This window comes from Podarcis raffonei, chromosome 6 (assembly GCF_027172205.1).
Source record: "Podarcis raffonei isolate rPodRaf1 chromosome 6, rPodRaf1.pri, whole genome shotgun sequence".
Classification (NCBI taxonomy): domain Eukaryota; kingdom Metazoa; phylum Chordata; class Lepidosauria; order Squamata; family Lacertidae; genus Podarcis; species Podarcis raffonei.
In genome coordinates this window covers 53464085-53482185 of record NC_070607.1, presented here as the reverse complement: position 1 = coordinate 53482185, position 18101 = coordinate 53464085, and the positions used below count along the sequence as shown (strand labels likewise).

Sequence of the window (18101 nt, the reverse complement as noted above, 5' to 3'; positions counted from 1 at the left end):
CCGCTTTGGTTAAGGAAATGAAAGAAGCTCAAGAAAAAAACCTACTTGACTTACACCAAACTTTGCCAAAGTGTGTTTGCTGAAAAACGTGAGTGTGGGATTGTGAGGTAGGCATTGCCAGGGAAGGAGTGTGTGTGTGTGTGTGCGTGAATGCTCTATCCTTCCTCTTTCCGACACTTTCTCCCTGAACTCTCCCTATGCTGACTTTTCTGCCTCACCAGGTTTCTTTTCAATCTTGGGACCAGCTAAAATCAAGCCAGCTACTGGGGAAGAGTTGTGAGTGGTTAAGCACTACCAGCTGCTTCCCCCCTGCAAAGTCCCCACCTCTGCATTTGTATTACCGTATTTTTAGCCCTATAGGATGCACCGGCCCATAGGACACACCTAGTTTTTTTGCGGGGGAAATAAAGGAAAAAATTTTTATTCCCCCCCCCCAGCCACGGATATCTGCCCGAAGCGCGGGGTGCTCTGCTTCAGCGCGCCCAGCGCTCCGGGCAAGCAGGCTGCTATCCGCAGCCTAGGGAGCCTTGCGGGAACTCCCGCAGGGCTCCCTAGGCTGCGGATGTCTGCCCGAAGCACGGGGCGCTCTGCTTCGGCGCGCCCCGCACTCCGGGCAAGCAGGCTGCTATCCGTAGCCTAGGGAGCCCTGCGGGAACTGCCCCGGGCTCCCCAGGCTTGCTGATAGCTTCCTGAAGCCTGGAGAGCGAGAGGGGTCGGTGCGCACCGACCCCTCCCGCTCTCCACGCTTCAGCGAAAGCCTGCACTCGCCCCATAGGACGCACACAGATTTCCCCTTCATTTTTGGAGGGGGAAGTGTCCTATAGGGTGAAAAATACGGTATTTAGTAACCTTGAGGCAGTGTGTCATTCTGGCCAAAGAAAGGGAGCAAACACTACTTTAAAAATAATAATCTAGCAATAAATAATCTTCACTGTGACATTTCACATCCAAGCACATATGCTGTTAGAGACATCAGCTTTTTCCACGGAATTTCATGATCCCAGTTTTCCACAGCCATATCATTGTGATTATAGGAGTTAGAAAGGAAACTATTGCCTTGCCCAAATATTCTGATGATACAGTTCACATGTCTTCATAACTCAATCAGGCAAAACAAGAAGTATGTGGGGGGGGGAGGGGGAATAATCCAAAATACAATGGAGAGGAAATATATGTTTATTAAGGACATCAGGTCAATCCAATAAGGTAATAAGAATTTAAAAAAACAAAACAAAACAAAAGTCAAACCACATGCAGCACCACTTAGAATGCATGAATTTATACACCAGATTTGCAACTCTGGCAAGACAAACCCATGTTTTGCGGCCCTGTTGAGTGTTTGACAATCCCTCTGTTCTTGCAGTTCCAGGCAGGCAATAACCAGAGGCTTTTAAAGCTCCCAGTGGCCAGCAATACAAGGTTGATGAACTGTACTCATCTTGCTATGTCCCAAGCATTGCAAGCCTGCTAGTTTGCACAAATTACCTGACAATTCCTATTGAACTCTCCTAGCATTGATACCCAGCCTAAACTTGGGAGGCTCTGACACACGTCTTGATATCCGCCTTGTCTTCAGTGACATCCTCCCTGTGCTTCTGCCTTCAATAATCATCAGAAGATATGTTATGATAAAGAGAAGCCAAAAGCAGTCTGTGGGGATTCTGGTGGCCAATCCAAACCATTCCAAGTCACTTATTGAATAAAGAGCTGCCCTTGCTGTTAGAACTACGAGGACAATGTTGGCTAGATCATAGAAGATGATCCAAACAACGTAGATAAACAATCCTACAGTGTCTCGCCTCTGGATGGATAAGAGGAAGTAGAAACATATAGGATAATTTATAACAGCCAAGCCGATTGCAGTGTAATAGTAATATGGGATGACCCACATCGTTCCAATTGAATAATTTTCTTCCTGATGCAGTTGTATCAGAGTTAGGGAGCGATTTAGGTGACCAGCCTCAAAGATCAGGTACATATTGGTTGTCAGAATCATGTAGACACCAGCTAGAAGAGATCCTGCTTTTGGAGCTACACCACAGATACCACCTGCAAACAGGACGATCATCTTCTCACTTCCAAAAATCCCCTGAAAGGCAATTAAACTGAATTAGTAGTGCAGGATATGGAAAATGTTTCCAGAACTCTCTGAGAAAGCTTAAAGATATGTTCAAACTAGAGATGAATACAAAACATCAGAGTAGAAGAGAATGCAAATATATTGATGCACACCTAGGTTACTTCCAGACTGTCCTGTCTTGTGGGTGGGATTCAATTGTTTACCAGAAATACATGTTACACAGTTTAAGTACATTATGCACTCTTTGTCAACAAATCCACTTACACACTCACCCCTTTTGCTGTAAGGAAAGTGATGGGAACTTGTGGGATAATAGCAGTTGCTTAACACAATGTTGTATAACCTTCCAGTAAAGAAATCAGAATGAATGTGCAACGAACAGTGGATGTTTTATAACTGCCTCACAAAAATTGTGCCAACAAATCAGGATGAAGGCTCAGTAAGCAGGTCACATGAAGGTGACCTTGGATGCACAAGCAACAGCAACATATGAAATTGCATGTTTGCAGCATGACTTCAAGAATCCAAAAGAGTGCAGAGATATCTGCAGAGGCAGAACCATCCCACCAAGTGTTATGTAGCACCTCTAAAAATATCCAGCTATTGCTATGATAGCCTGCAACTCAGAAATAAGTTTTGATTTTGGCCTGGAGAGGTCTTCCTTACAGAAAGTCAGGCTCACATATTCCAAACCAACCCTGTTGCAAGAGCACCTCTAAAATGTATTGTTTCCTTTCAGTGTAAATCTCTGCCATTCTTTCCTTATCATTTGTAAATCAGAAGTAAGTAAAGGACCAAATCAAACTAAGCTATTGGCACCCAGCTATCAAACCTCCCACTCTCTCCTTAAATTAGGAAGCAATAAATTTCAATAGTCTGAGGCTTTTGCTTGAAAAGTCCAAAAGATATGTCAAGCTCCATCTCACCAGAGCAGAGGAATAAGATGCATTTCTTGAAATCATTTTGCAAACTTTTTAAAAACAAGCTCTTCCTGGCTTACATAATTTCTTTTTTTTAACACCCATTCACAGTGTTAGAAATTGAGATATGAAAGCTAGGAGCTAAATGGTACCTTAAACCTAGATTATGGGCACAACAATGGAATGTCTAGGTGTACTTTTTTATAACAAGAATACAAAGCTGAAAATGAATGAACAGCAGCTAAAATATTATGCTCATTTTTCATGTGGTCTAGTCCTTCCCCCCCCCCAATATTCTTAAGAGCGTCTCTTCTCCAGTCTTCAGAGAATAGCTAGAAGTGGGGAGGCAGAAAAAGGTCGTCCTTTCCTTCTTCTCTGAAATTTTAATCTGAAATCTCAGACAAAAACTGCACCCAGAGCTCAGAAACTGATCACACTAATGAAATTCCCTGTTGCAAAATGGTAAAATGGCCTAGAACAATGGGAGTTTCAAACACTGCCCATTCACTATCAGGAAGAGAGAATTTGTTTCTATGCTAATTTTTGAGACTAACTCAGGCATAACAGGTGATGCTTTTCACTTTACTAGCTAGGAATCCTTTGGGTACTAAAGGGATCTCACCTCATTGTCAAGGAATTTTCTGATGGACTCCCCCCACCCACCCACTTTTCCTTCCCCCTATCCCCTTTGTTGCTGAAGAGGTACTCTTGCCTTCAACACACTGAACCTCAGGCTCACAAAATAAGGAAAGGCATTAAACTTTAGAAAGAAAGCCTGTCAGTTGTCCAACACCTTCCTCCCCTTCTACCTTACACTTTGAAAACCAGATTCCTCTTTCTTGGGGATACCAGTCTCTCCTTTTCCCCTTTGTCATGCTAATTTCTTCCTCCCTAATTTTCTCACTCCGAAAGCTCAGATCTCCCTAAGCTCAGTAATCTCAGCCACTGCCCCAAAGTCTTCCATTTTTCTTCTGATTTTCACCTAAAACTCCCCCAAAGCCCTTCCCAATCATTCCTCTGACTCCCCCTTTCTCTTCTGCAAATAAACAGCTCAAGCCAGCACCCACCCTCACATTCTAGTACAACTTTAACCTCTTCAGCCAACAACCCCCCACCCCCGACAACTCTCTTTCCCTGACCACATCATAGTTTTCCTATGTGTTCCTGGGAATGCTTCTAAGAATAGCTCTTGCATGGTTTTAACTTTCCCAAGCTGGTGTGCTGTTTATTGATTTTGTTTAATATGTTTAGTAAATGTGCTGATTCCTTTCTGAGGCAATCAGCTAATTCCCTTTTGATATAATAAAATTGACTTTTTATTTATCTCTGTTGCCTGTATTAACTCCTGGGGTACCAAACTCTGGAGTATATCCAGGTCACAACCTCAAAAGATTCCTAGAAGTGTCAGGTTTAATTTTCCTGTTTCTTCTGTGTGATTTTTAATTCTCGTCTCTATTTCTGTAAATCTAGGTTCTAATTGTTTTACTGAATTTGACAGACTTACTGTTTTATTGATAATCTCCTTGTCTCTTTCCTTCAATGAATTTGTTATAAAGTATTCTACAGCAATCCATTTTCCTCTATAGTTTTTAAAATAGTTTTGTGCTTTTTAAAATAATCACATTCAAATTCTTTAGTAAAAAAAACGTTTTAATTGTTCTAGTACTGAGCATGCCACCTTTTCTATCTATTTTAAAATCTGTTTTACCGATTTTGAAAGCCTGCATTTTCCCCAGTCTTAAAATGTGCTTCCATCTCATTTGTACATTTTCTGCTTTCTTTTCCAGCACAATTGATTATAAGATCCAGAAAAGTAACTAATGCAAGCTTGCTGATATCATTTAGTTATCAGCAAAGAATGTTGAACCCAATAAAAGTTAGAAAGGGAGAAGAAAAAGGTAAAGGGGGCGGGAAAGAAATCACTAAGAAATTCATTAGTCAAACAGGAATTAATTATTAATGATTTAAGCAATTTCATTACTATATTGCTCTTAACAGACTGAAATCTTACTGTTTCTAAGAAGAAGTTCTGGCAGAAAAATTAAAAGGGGATGAGCACAAGGAATACAGCTGAAGAAATGAAAAGGTGCCAGACACTGTGACAGGATTCTATTGACCTCTGGTGGTGACTGATGCTCTCTTTAGTTCAATTCATTGAACCTTATTTTCTAAATGGTTGGTTATGTGTTACTGCCTCAGTGCTATTATTATTAGTAGTAGTAGTCCTTAAAAATAGTGTTGCAGTTGCACAGAACAGCTATCAATCACTCTCAGTGGTGCAGCTAGGACTGTGTCTCAAGGCTGAGGTTCAGTGCCCTGCAGTCCAGCCCAGCCCCACTGTGCCCAGTGGCAGATTGCTAGTGTGGTGGCAGACAGGTCTTGTATAATCATCCTTTATTTTTCATTTTTAAAAGCACATTTTATGGCCACAGGATGGGCCGGTGGCCATGTACATGTTTTGAGGTTAATGGGAGATACAGTTCAAAACATTTGAATGGCTTGCGGTTGCAAAGCATAGAATAGCAGCATTGATGGGGAAGAAGATAAATGCTAAAAATGTGTTTCCCAATTGAAGTAATACACATGACTGAACTGTGGCAATGTGGTCACCACTTCCCTCTCTGACAAGCAGTAGAAGTGCACTGGATCAAGAGCACAAGGGAGCAGGTACACAGCCTTAGTATGTTCTGTACTTGCTCTGTACTTGCACATGTATTGATGTTAACTGCTGCCAAAGGTAAATCATACTGCACATTTCTTCTCACCATTTTGAGTCTGTTCACTTGATCTCTTGTGACCCCAGCTGTTTATCTCTTCCAAGGATTACTGCTGCATCAGAAAACAATGCCACTTATAGCAAGCTTCCTGTGAAGAAACATTAGAGTAACACACTTGGAATATCTGTATGCTGATACCTTATCTGTCCAAGTGGATAGACAGCTGCCTCCCCCCTCAAGTAAATAAATACAAATACTTAACTAAAAGTAGAAATTGTAGAAAATTTTTGACAGATTTTTCAGAGCACTTGGGGGCAAAAGGAAGTAATTTAAAACAACTTGTCATTGAGACATTTCATTCTGAATCTGCTAGACAGAGCCAGGCAGATGGCAGGTTGCCCCTCAGCAACATAAATCCTGACTGTGCCCATGACATTAAAGGAATGAACATGCCAAAGTTAAATAAGTTCTTGCATTCTCTCTCCCTATTGAATAAGCCGGACTCATTTTGATCTGATGGGTGTTCTGTTCGCACCAATGTGCAGTTTAAAATCTATCCTTGTGAAGAACAGCATACCTACATTAAAATGGAGGGCAATCTGAGGGCTTCTGAGGAGTTTCAGGTAGGAGCTGAAGGTGACTTTGCTGAAGAAAGCACATAAAAGTAGCGCCTCTGCAAAAATTGTCCTCTTTTTAATGGAAGATTCGAACCATCAGTCTCCCAATAATTAATGATTTTTTTAAAAAGTCTGCCTAGATTTGAAAGTGTTGTTTATTATTTTCCTCCCTGAGAGAGGGGGCAGCCCCCAGCCTGCCTTGGTTTCCCTCACTGGCTTTCCGCTCCCGCTTCTCCGCGAGGACCGCCACTTTTGACAGTTAAACCGCCTCCCGCTTCGACCAAACTGCACGTGGCTCCCCCCCCGCCCCCTCGCCGCAGCCTTCCTCCTCCCCCGCCCCCTCCTCTGTGCATCACTAGGTGAATCGCCCCGCCTCTCGCGCGTTGCGCGCGGCTCCTGGTCCCGCCCTCCCTTTGGCGGCGCCGCCCCCCACCTCGCTTATGCTTCACGTTGCTTTAGGAATCTGACTCAGGATTGGCCAGCTAGGGGGACTCTGGCTCAGGTAACCAATGGCTGGGCCGCGCCCGCCCGACTCCAAGATGTCGGCGCTGAGGCCTGGCAACGGGGCTCCCGGAGGGAGGCGGTGAAGCGGCCTCGGCCGGAGGCTTTGGGCCCCACCGCTCCGGCTCGTCCCCTCCCTCCCGGAGCCGGCGGGGTGCTCGGCCTCTGCCCCCCAGCCATGGCCGCGGAAAGCAGCAAGCAGTTCTGGAAGCGGAGCGCGAAGCTGCCGGGCAGGTGAGCGGCCGCATGAGGCTCAGTCTCCGGGGTGGGCGCCTACCAAGCAGCCGTGCCCCGGGAAGGCGGGAGCCGGTTGGTGGCGCCGGTTCCAGCGGGTGCTTCCCCGCCGCCATTCATCGCAGGGAGGTGCTTCGTGGGGGCTCGTGGCTCTCGTCCTGAAGCCGGTTAGCAGCCTCCCCGCATCTAGAGGGAGCAGGGCAATTGGGGAGAGGACCTCTGTGGGTCCCCCGATGCCCGTGAGGTGAAGCTCGGGATTGCGGTCGCGCCACGATTGCTCTCCGCCGCGGCGCCGGCTGGCCCGGTTAGTCAGCAGCAGCAGCTGCAGTCAGAAGCCCATCGCCAGCCGGAGAGGCGAGGCTGGCGATCGTGGGGCAAATGGGCTTTGCTAGGCTCCCATGTTCCTAAACCCGCCGTGGGGAATGACGAGACTCGCGGGTGCCTCCGTCCTCCCTTGTCCCGGGGCCGTTTGTATTTCGGAGCCAGCCAGGTTGCTCAGCGGACAGGTGCATTGGGTTGCTACTTTGCCCAGGAGCAGAAGTCACTTCCTCATTTGCATAGGTTAATCGGCGTGGGTCCGTATGGGCTTCCTTATCGTGCTGGCGCTTACTGCCGCTAAACGCTCTGATAGGAGTGAACTTCAAAACCGGGTGGCGAAGAGAATTAACCAGGCTTTAAAAAGCAAACGCCAACTAATTACGCCGATTGCAACTCGGCAACTGAGAATCTTTGCTTTGTTATACCAAGAAAACTCTCTGGAGAACTTCAGGACACACAAGACTGGCTTTCTAAATATGAAAGCAGAAGTCCTAGACTTCATATTCCGGAGACGATTTCTCCTTAATGTGCCCACCCCCAAAGCTGGTGAACAGGGAGTTTGCAGTGCTTAAATTACAAAGGGGTGATGTGGAGCGTGGCAGGATGCTTCCCATATTTATTGCTTTTAGCATTGTTTGGGGATGTGTGTGATTTGGTTAAAATGGATGAAGTTAGAGGTAAGGTGTGTGGATTTTATAAAAGCCCCCCCCCCCAATTCTTCCATAGTTTAAACCATGGTGGTCTGTGCATCCTTTTGACAAGTCTATCAGTGATGGCTATAACTTATCTCCTGTATCTGAGGGACCATGCGTCATATTCTACTTGTTTTGGAAGACAAATGCTAGAGTATCTTTGCCCTCTTGTCCTGTGAGAGCCAGTGTGGTGTAGTGGTTAAGAGCGGTAGTCTCGTAATCTGGGGAACCGGGTTCGCTTCCCTGCTCCTCCACATGCAGCTGCTGGGTGACCTTGGGCCAGTCACACTTCTTTGAAGTCTCTCAGCCTTACCTCAGAGTGTTTGTTGTGGGGGAGAAAGGGAATGGAGAATGTTAGCCGCTTTGAGACTCCTTAGGGTAGTGATAAAGCGGGATATCAAATCCAAACTCCTCCTCCTCTTCCTTGGGCTTCCCATAGGCATCTGATTGGCCACCAGGAACAGAATGCAGGACTAGATAGGTCTGACCCTGAAAGGCTCATATGTTTCTCTTCAGCACCGCTCCAATCACTTTATTATTTGGAAACATGGCTGCTGATGAAACTGTTGTTGGCGGAGGGTTCTGGCTATTGTTGGACAGGGCCAAGCTGGGATGATCTGCTGTCAGCCTTGAAGAGAGATTTCACATCCCACCCATGTGCAAACTCTTATACTTTTAACACTAATTATATTAGAATACATTCTTTCTCTATATACTTAGTGTTCAATTCTGATTAGGTTTCCTTCCTCACTCATTAAGAAGGCACTTGAAAGCTTGAGGAAACTCTGCACAATTGTTTGACCACTCTGAATGAGATTGAGCGATAACTCTCCTCTTTTGATGATTCAGGTGCATGTGCCCCTGAAGAAAGTGAGGTAAGACCTAAGAGGTGATCTTGGCCTCAGGTTTGGGATAAAGGCTGTATAATTCACGAGTCTGTTGCATTAGACTTCAAGCTTTCTAGAATACCAAGGTTCACAACCAGAGTTAAGTGCAAAAGTTATACACTTGGGATTAAATAACTCTGAGCTGAGGAATTTGTTTGGAATACCATCCTTCCACACAAAAATCCACTTGTGGTTACCCCCCACCCCACCCTTCAGCAGTGCAATGCAGAATCATTTTGCTGTTCCCATTGTTAAACAATTGGGAGTCATAAATCCTTGCTGATCTACTTCAGATCTCTCAGTAGATCCTAATTTATCTTCTGCTCACCCCTGTGTTATATTGTTCGCATGCTCTCTAACCTCATATTGACCGTGCTGTCCCAAGCCAGTTCACCACCGCGAGGCCTCTGGAATGCTTAGCTGGCTTTAAATCCTGCCAGGCTAGTTAATTCACTGTTTCTCCCTCTAATGTCATCCATCTCTCCGCCTGTCAAACTCTACCAACTTTCTGGGGTAGTTTGGATGTGTGGGAAAAGTACAGCTAAAGGTCTTATAATACGTACTTGGGAAGAAAAAAAATAACATTATTTCTGCAAGTGTGCTGGTGCCTCACTATCTTAGCTTTCTTATCTCATTGCCACATCCTGCTTGCTCACTTGTGTGTTTCTGCCTCTCTAAATCAAGATGTTGTTTCCATCTATAGCTAATTTAAACAGTGAAGTTGACTAAACCTGGTAAACCGGTTTTGGGAAAAGAAATGATCCAACTTGAACTTCAGCCCAACCAATGAACTTAAGCTTTATTCACTGATGTGTACGTTGCCTGCCAGTCAATAGGCTGCTGTGATAGCTCAGGCCAATGGAAGGGGGAGGTGGGTGCACATACTGTTTTATTTAAATAGCCTGTAGCCCACGTCTTGCCCTCTACCTATTTCTGTGTTCTGAAGCACATGTAGCTAGAAGATGAGTGAAATGAGGGCTAAGTCCCGGGGCCCCCTCCACATAGCTTTCCCTCCAGCTCAGTTGTCTGAATTGTTTGTTAGGAGTACAGCTTTCCTAACCTGTGCAAGTAAAGTTGTCCTTGTGACCAATAGCCCTTACGACCCGTTCTTCACCCCATGTGCTGTATAATCCATGCTGAAAAGAACAAGCACTAAGCTTGTATGGAGTCATGTGGTTTGGCCTCTGTTAAGTCTGCAAAGAATGATGGAGATATTTTGACTGGGGCCAGAGGGCAGAGGAAACTCTCAAAGAGCTGCTTATCGAAATGGGAAATCTTTCTCATGTATGTTCTTTAGACTGGCCAAAGGGGATGCCAAGAAAAGAATTAGGAGGGTGGGTTGTCAACATTGCTTTTGCTTTTCTAGGTAGCAGATTGTGTTTGTTCCTGTGGTTTTGATACCTGGGAGTTATTGACATTGCTTGTATGTGGCCCTTGATACATTCACTGCTGAGGCTAGAATACTTGCTCACAAATCACTTGAGTCTCTTGTTTCCCCTTCAGCATTCAACCTGTCTATGGAGCTCAGCATCCTCCACTGGATCCCCGGCTTACTAAAAAGTGAGTAGCTTCCCTGGTTCTCAGACCTTTAGCACTCACCACCACATGGTGCTGCTTTGCCCTGGGAAGAAGTCTGTTTTGTCTGTCCAGTTATTTTGCTCTCTCGTGTGGATTACCAGCCTCCAAGGCCTCGGTTTAGCTGGTGATCACAGGAGCTATTGCAAAAAGAGAAAAGTGGGATGGAGAGAAAGGGAGCAGCACCAAAAATGCTGAAAGTGAAATTTAATGGCTTAACATACACTGCTGTGGTGTTGGAATTTTACTAAGTTTTACTTACAGTAGGCCCACTGAAATTAACAGACTTAGTCAGGAGAAGACAGGGCTAAGGAGTAAACCTTATACAAATATGGAGTGGAGTTCCCAAGACAGTTGGATGGCACCTTGTACACCTCCTTCCAGCCAAGGTGATGCCAAATGTATTGCTCTGCGGAGTCTTGTCATCTGGGCAACCCAGGATCTCCATACACACTGCCCAGGCTTGTACCCCAGGAAGGTCACTTAGGTGCTGAAAATGCAGCGGTTTGACATCACCTGTGGAGGTGCACTCCATTGTCTCTCGAGACAGACAGATGCCGACAACAAGTCATGTTCACTAATTTCAGTTGGTTTACTCTGAGCAAAACTTAATTAACTACCACCTAATGTGTTTGAGCTAAACACAGGCTTTGGGACAAAGAATTACAAACTACATGATGTCCTTTGAGAACTAAAACTCTAAGGAAGAACTTTTTAGAGTAGGAGGACTTGCAAGTATTGCCTCAATGAGGGATGTTTTGTTTAAATGCCTTGGATGCTATTTGGACCAATAAATTCCCCATCAGGCACCAATTTGAGCTTTACCTGTTTTTTGGCCCTTGAGTACTGGGCATGTAATGAGTTGGTGGCCCCATTATTAAGTCACTAGGGGAAGGCATTCCCATCACAATTGTTGCTGTTATATCCCAAGGGATTCATGAGTCATGGAGTCTAACCTCCTTGTCAGTCTCTAGAGGGGATTCTCCAAGGGGGGAAAGGAGGGCAAAGACTTTAATGCTGCTATCCAAGCTATGCAGAGCCACCCTAGTTTATGTGTTGCTTGTCTTTATACATAAGCAATTGTGGCAGTTTACGATTATAAATCTAACATGTGCCTTCCCCTGTGCCGAACATCTCGCTCTCATCATGCTATTGTGGAGTTTGTAAATACATTGTTCCCTAAATCACAATGTTTGCTAATACTGCATTTTGATAGCGGTTTTCAACTGTTGACTATCACAATCCTATATTCATTCAAATCAATGACACTCTAGCCAGTCTGTTTTTTTTTGAAGGGGGCCATTGCAAGATGAATATAAAATTATAGAACAATTTTGGAGCCATTTGTCTATCATAGATTCTTCTTAGTTAGTGCCAGTTAAGAGGGAGGGATATCTTGGGAGTGAAGACCACTTCTCTGGATATCTTGACTAAAAACCTTTGATGAGAATATGCTAGATTAATTGAGTCTGATCTTAAATTTCTGTTGTTTTAAAGAGCATATCCCCTTCCTACCTTGGGAGGTGGAGAAGGGGTTTTTGCAATCTTCCAGTGAAGCCCTGTTCCAGGTGCCATCTCTTTCAGACATTAGATTGTTGTCAGCTAGGAGCAGAGTTTATTCTGTGGTGGCCCCTGAATTCTGGAACACTCTCTCTCTCTTGAGGCCTTGTTTTTAATTTGACTGCTGTTGATTTTAGTGATCAGCTAGGGTAGGCTTAGTATTGTTGCATCTGAGTTCATTCAAGCCTCTTATGCAAATAGATTTTGACCTGATTTACTACTTCCCAATGTGACTAAAATCCCCTTCATTAGAAACATTACTTTATGAAAATTTGACCATTTTGAAAGCATATCTCATGGGTTTGAAGATCTCACTGCTCTTTCTGCGTTTGAATGTATGGCTTATACTCATTAATCTATTTTCAGTGCCTATTTGGACTGACTATATAAATCTATAAATTTAAATTATTGTTAATGTAACATTCTTAATGTCAGTTTCTGCTGATGATATTTTATTATTTTTGATGCATTTGCAAATAAAAATTCTAAGAGAAGGTGCGACTTGGATGTAAGTGGTCCCCTTCAACAAAGCCATCTTCAAGGAATAGCATTAGTTTTTCTGTATTGCCTTTGTCTGGCTTACCTCTTGAACATGCTGTTCTTGACCAGGCTTTCTGAAGTAGTTTTGAGACATTTCCATTTTCTTTGTTCTCAGCTTCTCTCTTGGTCTCCTTAACCTTGCTGGAGTTCATGTGCTTTCTGAGTTTCTTGTTCAGACATGAACTTTCTCTTTATAGCACAAGGACTTTGAATCACTTAATTGAGAACAAAGCAAATGCAGCTTATGAAAGAATAGCTGTGCCTGATTATGCCTCTCTTCTATGTATATGTTAACCTGATAGCAAAGCAGTATGTTATTGTGGCTACTTTCAAATTGTATGCCTGCACTTTTACTGTTCTCCAGGATTCCATATGTGCTCACTGAAGTTGAATCCAGTCTCCTCCTTCGCTTTGCTTGCAAAGCAATACTTCAGACTGGCAACCTTTCTTCATCGAGGCATTTGGCAGAAGCATTTCTCCTCACTGTCCCGTGTGCCAAGACTGCAAAGCTCACTGGTTTAGACATTGAACTTTGCACTTGATGGAAAGCTTATAGGAAGACTTTGCATTCCTTCTCTTTACCCTGACCAGACAAGAAAGGAACTGGACCATGGGATGGAGAAGTGGCAGTGGGGGCTTGACCTGCAGAGGAAATGGAATCAAATACAGTGGTACCTCGGGTTAAGTACTTAATTTGTTCCGGAGGTCCATACTTAACCTGAAACTGTTCTTAACCTGAAGCACCACTTTAGCTTATGGGGCCTCCTGCTGCCGCCGCACCGCCGGAGCACGATTTCTGTTCTCATCCTGAAGCAAAGTTCTTAACCTGAAGCACTATTTCTGGGTTAGCAGAGTCTGTAACCTGAAGCGTATGTAACCCGAGATACCACTGTAGGGCAAATTAGGCTATAGGCAGGGGAAGGTGAGATGCAGAGCTTGACCACATTGCATTAATGCCAGCTTCCTTTATTTTGTAGCTTCATCAAGGAACGGTCAAAGATCAGCGCGCTACCCATGAAGAATAAGAAGGCCAGCAGTTTTCACGAGTTTGCCCGCGACACCAGTGATGCCTGGGACATTGGGGACGATGAAGATGAGGATTTCCCATCTTTCCAGACTTTGAACTCTAAGGTGGCCAAGGCCACAGCAGCCCAGGTGCTGGAGAACCACAGCAGGCTGCGTGTGAAACCTGAGTGGCCCCAGGTGGCTCTGAATGAAGCACCAACCAATTGTAAGGTCATCAAGTCCAATAGTGAGGCCCAGCTGTCCAGAGCGCCTGGTAAGGGCCCCCTGGCCTTTTTACCCTATGTGATCTTGTCAAAGCTGTGTGGGTTCTACAGGTCTGCACAAGGGTCACTTTGGGAGTCAAGTGCAGAACTGAGCATTCTGAGGATCTTGAATTCTAGCCAAGGAATGTGGATGATCTCTTTCTTATGGCTGAAAAAATAGATTTGAATATGCGTGGTCAGTTACTGTTGACACCTTGAAAGTTGGTGAGGGGTTGAGTTAGTGCTTTATGGAACTCCCTGTTTGCCTCATTTTAGCAAGAGCAGAATAAATTAATGCTGATAATATGTGACTTCTCTTGATTTTCATAAATCTCATTAGTGGACACTGTTGTTGGTTGGTTGCCGGGATAGGTGAATCCTTTGTCTGATCCAGTAGCATCCTTCTTATTCAGCTAGTAGAAATTTGCTTTCATTGGTACAGACTATATAGGTTACCTTGGTGTAGTTTTACAACACATATACCTTTGCAGAGTATGCACAGATCTTCCATGGGATAAAAGCCTAGTGTCCTGTCAAATCAGGCCCACTATTGGGCACAATCCTTGTGTTACTCTTTTTGCAGGTGATTGGGGCAAGCTTTCTATGAGTAAGCCTTCTTAGTTAACAATGAACCAATCTGAATAGGGTTTACTGGATGGGGGTGGGTGGGACCTAGAGCTTTGCACTGAGGACCTTGGAATAGGCATGCAAGATATACTCAAAATAGTTTAGATAATAAGGACCAGACCTTTTTGTGATGGTGCTAGTGGAGTAAGCAAAGCATACTCTACTTTTTAGCTCTTAGAATGAGTCTTCCTATCACAGAACCACCACCAGATGGCTCCAGAGTCCATGTCTCACCTCCAGTTATCTGCTGGAATCTGACTGGCCACTTGGCATAGAGGTGTCGATTGAATATGGGATAGTAAACTGCCTTTGTGTTTTTCTGCTTCCTCCCATATGTGTTGAGTTGTCTGTCTAGCATGTTAGAAGAGGAAGGAAGGAAGGAGAGCATGAAAATTGGAGCAAAAGGATTGACCTTGAGGAGATGATGGATGGAGAGCAGTGAGAGCCTAGCTGTGTTTATTGTTGGAGGACAGGTCAGATGAATCTTTGCCTCAGTAATTATGCAACAAAAATGGTCTGAGAGCCATCCATGCAAACCACTGAGTGATGCCTATTCTGGATAATGTGGCGTTTTCTTTTTACCACTGTTTATTAGCCCAGAAAAAGTGAGCAGGACTCCTGGATCACTACTGTCCTGTGCTGCTAAAGCATTGTTCCAATGGAACTGAAAGTCCAAATATTAAATTAAAGGGATTCCTTCTGTTCCACAGAACGTGCAGTTGAAGCAGAGTAGTTGCCCAGCAGGAGTGCATGAGTTTATATTTCTTGCTCATTGAGGTTGCATTTGTATCTTTTTAATAATAGCGTGGCAGTTAGTGGAGCTTCTATCCCCATTCAGTGATGGGGGAGAAACTTCACAGGTGTGGAGCCTTTCTTTGTCGTGCATGTTTGTGAAGGTGTGCAGACCTTTTTGGGAATGGTAGTTGATTCTGGAAGCTCCAGACAGTGCTTGCCGCTGCCCATTATGCTCATGGCCTGATGGACCTCTTTAAACTCTTTTAGAGGATGCCTGTGTGCGCAACCCCCTCCACAAACAGCAATCCCTCCCACTCCGACCCATCATTCCGCTTGTTGCTCGCATCTCTGACCAAAACGCTTCAGGGGCTCCTCCCATGACGGTGCGTGAGAAAACTCGCTTGGAGAAATTCCGGCAGCTTCTGTCTAGCCACAACACAGATCTAGGTGAGTCCAGGCAATAAACTCAGAGGGTCCTGTTAGTTTCAGGGATACCACCAGAGGGGAGAGAAGGGTGCTCCCTGTTTGGTTCCTTTCTCTAGTTTAGAAGTAGTTTTGCGTTGAAACTGTACTCAGTAACTACGATAAGTGTGACACATGTCTTGTTTTGTTGAGTGGATAATAAGCACTGCCTAAATTGGGAAGTCATCCCAGGCATTGCGGAATAAAAAGGTAAAGGGGCCCCTGACCATTAGGTCCAGTCATGGCTGACTCTGGGGTTGTGGCGCTCATCTTGCTTTATTGGCCGAGGGAGCCAGCGTACAGCTTCCCAGTCATGTGGCCAGCATGACTAAGCTGCTTCCAGAGCAGCGCACGGAAACACCGTTTATCTTCCTGCCGGAGCGTACCTATTTATCTACTTGCACTTCGTGCTTTCGAACTGCTAGGTTGGCAGGAGCAGGGACCGAGCAACTGGAGCTCATCCCGTCGCGGGGATTCGAACCACCAACCTTCTGATCGGCAAGTCCTAGGCTCTGTGGTTTAACCCACACCGCCACCCGCGAATACAGCTCCCATAATCTTTAGTCAGTATGGCTAGTTGTCAAGGATTATGGGAGTTAGGTATCATGGCATCTGCAGGGCACCATATTGGCTGTCCCTGGTTTAAAGAGTGGAGTGCAACTCTGAATCAATGGAATATATATATATATATATATATATATATATATATATATATATATACCTTTTCCAGTGCTCCAGGCTGCTTATGCCATGTATTTAGGCCACAATTCTACACCCCTTTATCTGGGAGAAAGCTGTATTGTAATCAATGAGACTTACTTCTGGTTAGACAGATATGGAATTACAGTGCAAGTTACATAAATGTTTGATAAAAATACAATTAAAAACCTATAATTACAAAAAAAAGAAAGAAAAAAGGCATCATAGACACCATCACCATAGAAACCTACATATCTAGCAAAAAAGTCTTTCTTGTGGTTCTGGAACCTGCCAAGCTGACAGGAGTTGCTTTTCCTCCCTAGTGTAGAAATGCCAGCCAAGATACTGCATGTGAATAAACTTAACTGCTCTCCATTTTCAGATGAATTGAGGAAATGCAGCTGGCCTGGGGTCCCCAGAGAGGTCCGGCCTGTGACGTGGCGACTTCTATCAGTGAGTGCTGCTTCCCTAAGCTGGGGCAACTTGTGTACATTTGCAATCTATAGAATACATATAAAGGATAGAGCTGGACTCTAGGGAAACATGTCAGCTATACTAGGCCCCGGTTGAGTTCTTCAGGTCTTTTTCAGCCTAGACACCTGGGATCCTTTAACTGGAGAGGAACGTCTCCCTCCCATAAACATGAGAGAATAATACCTTTTAAAAACTAGGCATAAAAGCAATGGAGACTTAGAAATAAGAGTTGCCTGTATGTTGTGCTTGTTATACCTGGAAAAAACAAACATGCTGCTGGATTCTGGAAAGCCGCTTCTGCAAAAAGTGAGATATGATGATTGGTTTTAGAAACTTTTTTTTTTTGTAGCAGCAAGTGTTAAAACTAAGGTTGTTGGATTCTATGCAAGGTAGCCTTGAATGTCTCTAAGAGTGATGGGGGGATTCTGGCAGGTGCCACTTCTTCCACCACACTTGGATGGAAGGACTTGCCTTTGCTTAACCTTCTATGACATTCTTACAGGGCTCCAACTTTTCTTTTACTGAATCCTGCACTCCTGGTTAGAACAGTTCTCCTGCAAACTACTTTCAAGCATTCATGTGTGTAGGGAAGTTGAGGACTTTGAGCACAGCAGAGGAAAAGGAGACTTGCCTTGACAGGCTTTTCTTTCTCCTACAGGGTTACCTCCCTGCCAGCATGGAGCGGAGGAAGCTGACTTTGCAGCGCAAACGAGAAGAGTATTTTGGTTTCATTGAGCAGTATTACGACTCCAGAAATGAGGAGCACCATCAAGATACATACCGGCAGGTACCCAGCCCCCTACTTCCTGCTGCCTGCCCTTTCTTTCGCTTAGCATCTGGGGTACATTAGGATTCCATGGCACAGGGCTTAGTCATTCCACTAACAGTGGCAACAGTGTGCTTTTTACCTGTAACCTCGTCTCTTACCGTGGCAGACCCATCCTGCACAAAACAGTGTTTGTGGGTGTTATTGGTCAGAAGTGAGCAGGTGTTAACTCTTGACCTGCCAAGAGATCCTAGAGAAGAAATACTTTTAAAATTTACCCAGGTATTTGAAGTGGCCTTTAAAAGGTGTTCTGCTTTCAAGCATTCCAGATACTCTGCTTTGTGTTCTAAATGCAGCCTCTGTTGAAAGGATTTTGGATGATAGGCTAGCATGTTCTTTTTTATTAAAGAAGGAGGAGCAAAACAGTTC

At 44.5% G+C, this 18101-nt stretch overlaps 2 protein-coding genes across 10 annotated transcripts in view; one reads left to right on the top strand and one right to left on the bottom strand.

The window, feature by feature from the left end:
* Positions 1 to 1158: 1158 nt before the first annotated feature.
* TMEM217 (transmembrane protein 217) lies at positions 1159 to 7523 on the bottom strand. 8 transcript variants are annotated; one of them, XM_053392950.1, is made up of 4 exons: positions 6299 to 6634; positions 5768 to 5865; positions 2233 to 2285; positions 1159 to 2089 (listed from the first exon to the last, which is right to left on the bottom strand). In XM_053392950.1, exon 4 carries the CDS (start codon positions 2066 to 2068, stop codon positions 1496 to 1498), a length of 573 nt encoding a protein of 190 aa, XP_053248925.1. In that variant the 5' UTR covers positions 2069 to 2089; positions 2233 to 2285; positions 5768 to 5865; positions 6299 to 6634; the 3' UTR covers positions 1159 to 1495. The 8 variants fall into 8 exon arrangements, with proteins under 8 accessions (XP_053248925.1, XP_053248922.1, XP_053248924.1 ...); XM_053392947.1 differs by lacking the exons at positions 2233 to 2285; positions 6299 to 6634 and adding an exon at positions 7502 to 7523 and having other exon boundaries at positions 5766 to 5861; XM_053392949.1 differs by lacking the exons at positions 2233 to 2285; positions 6299 to 6634 and adding an exon at positions 7480 to 7501 and having other exon boundaries at positions 5766 to 5861.
* Positions 6824 to 18101, top strand: part of TBC1D22B (TBC1 domain family member 22B) — a 40548-nt gene continuing 29270 nt past the window's right edge. The window contains exons 1-6 of one of the 2 annotated variants that reach the window (XM_053392941.1): positions 6824 to 7069; positions 10470 to 10526; positions 13619 to 13920; positions 15539 to 15718; positions 16815 to 16885; positions 17565 to 17693. In XM_053392941.1, coding sequence (XP_053248916.1) covers positions 7014 to 7069; positions 10470 to 10526; positions 13619 to 13920; positions 15539 to 15718; positions 16815 to 16885; positions 17565 to 17693 — 795 coding nt within the window. In that variant the 5' untranslated portion in view covers positions 6824 to 7013. Of the gene's footprint in view, positions 7070 to 8778; positions 8955 to 10469; positions 10527 to 13618; positions 13921 to 15538; positions 15719 to 16814; positions 16886 to 17564; positions 17694 to 18101 lie in introns of those variants that run through there. The other variant, XM_053392940.1, reaches the window with a different exon arrangement.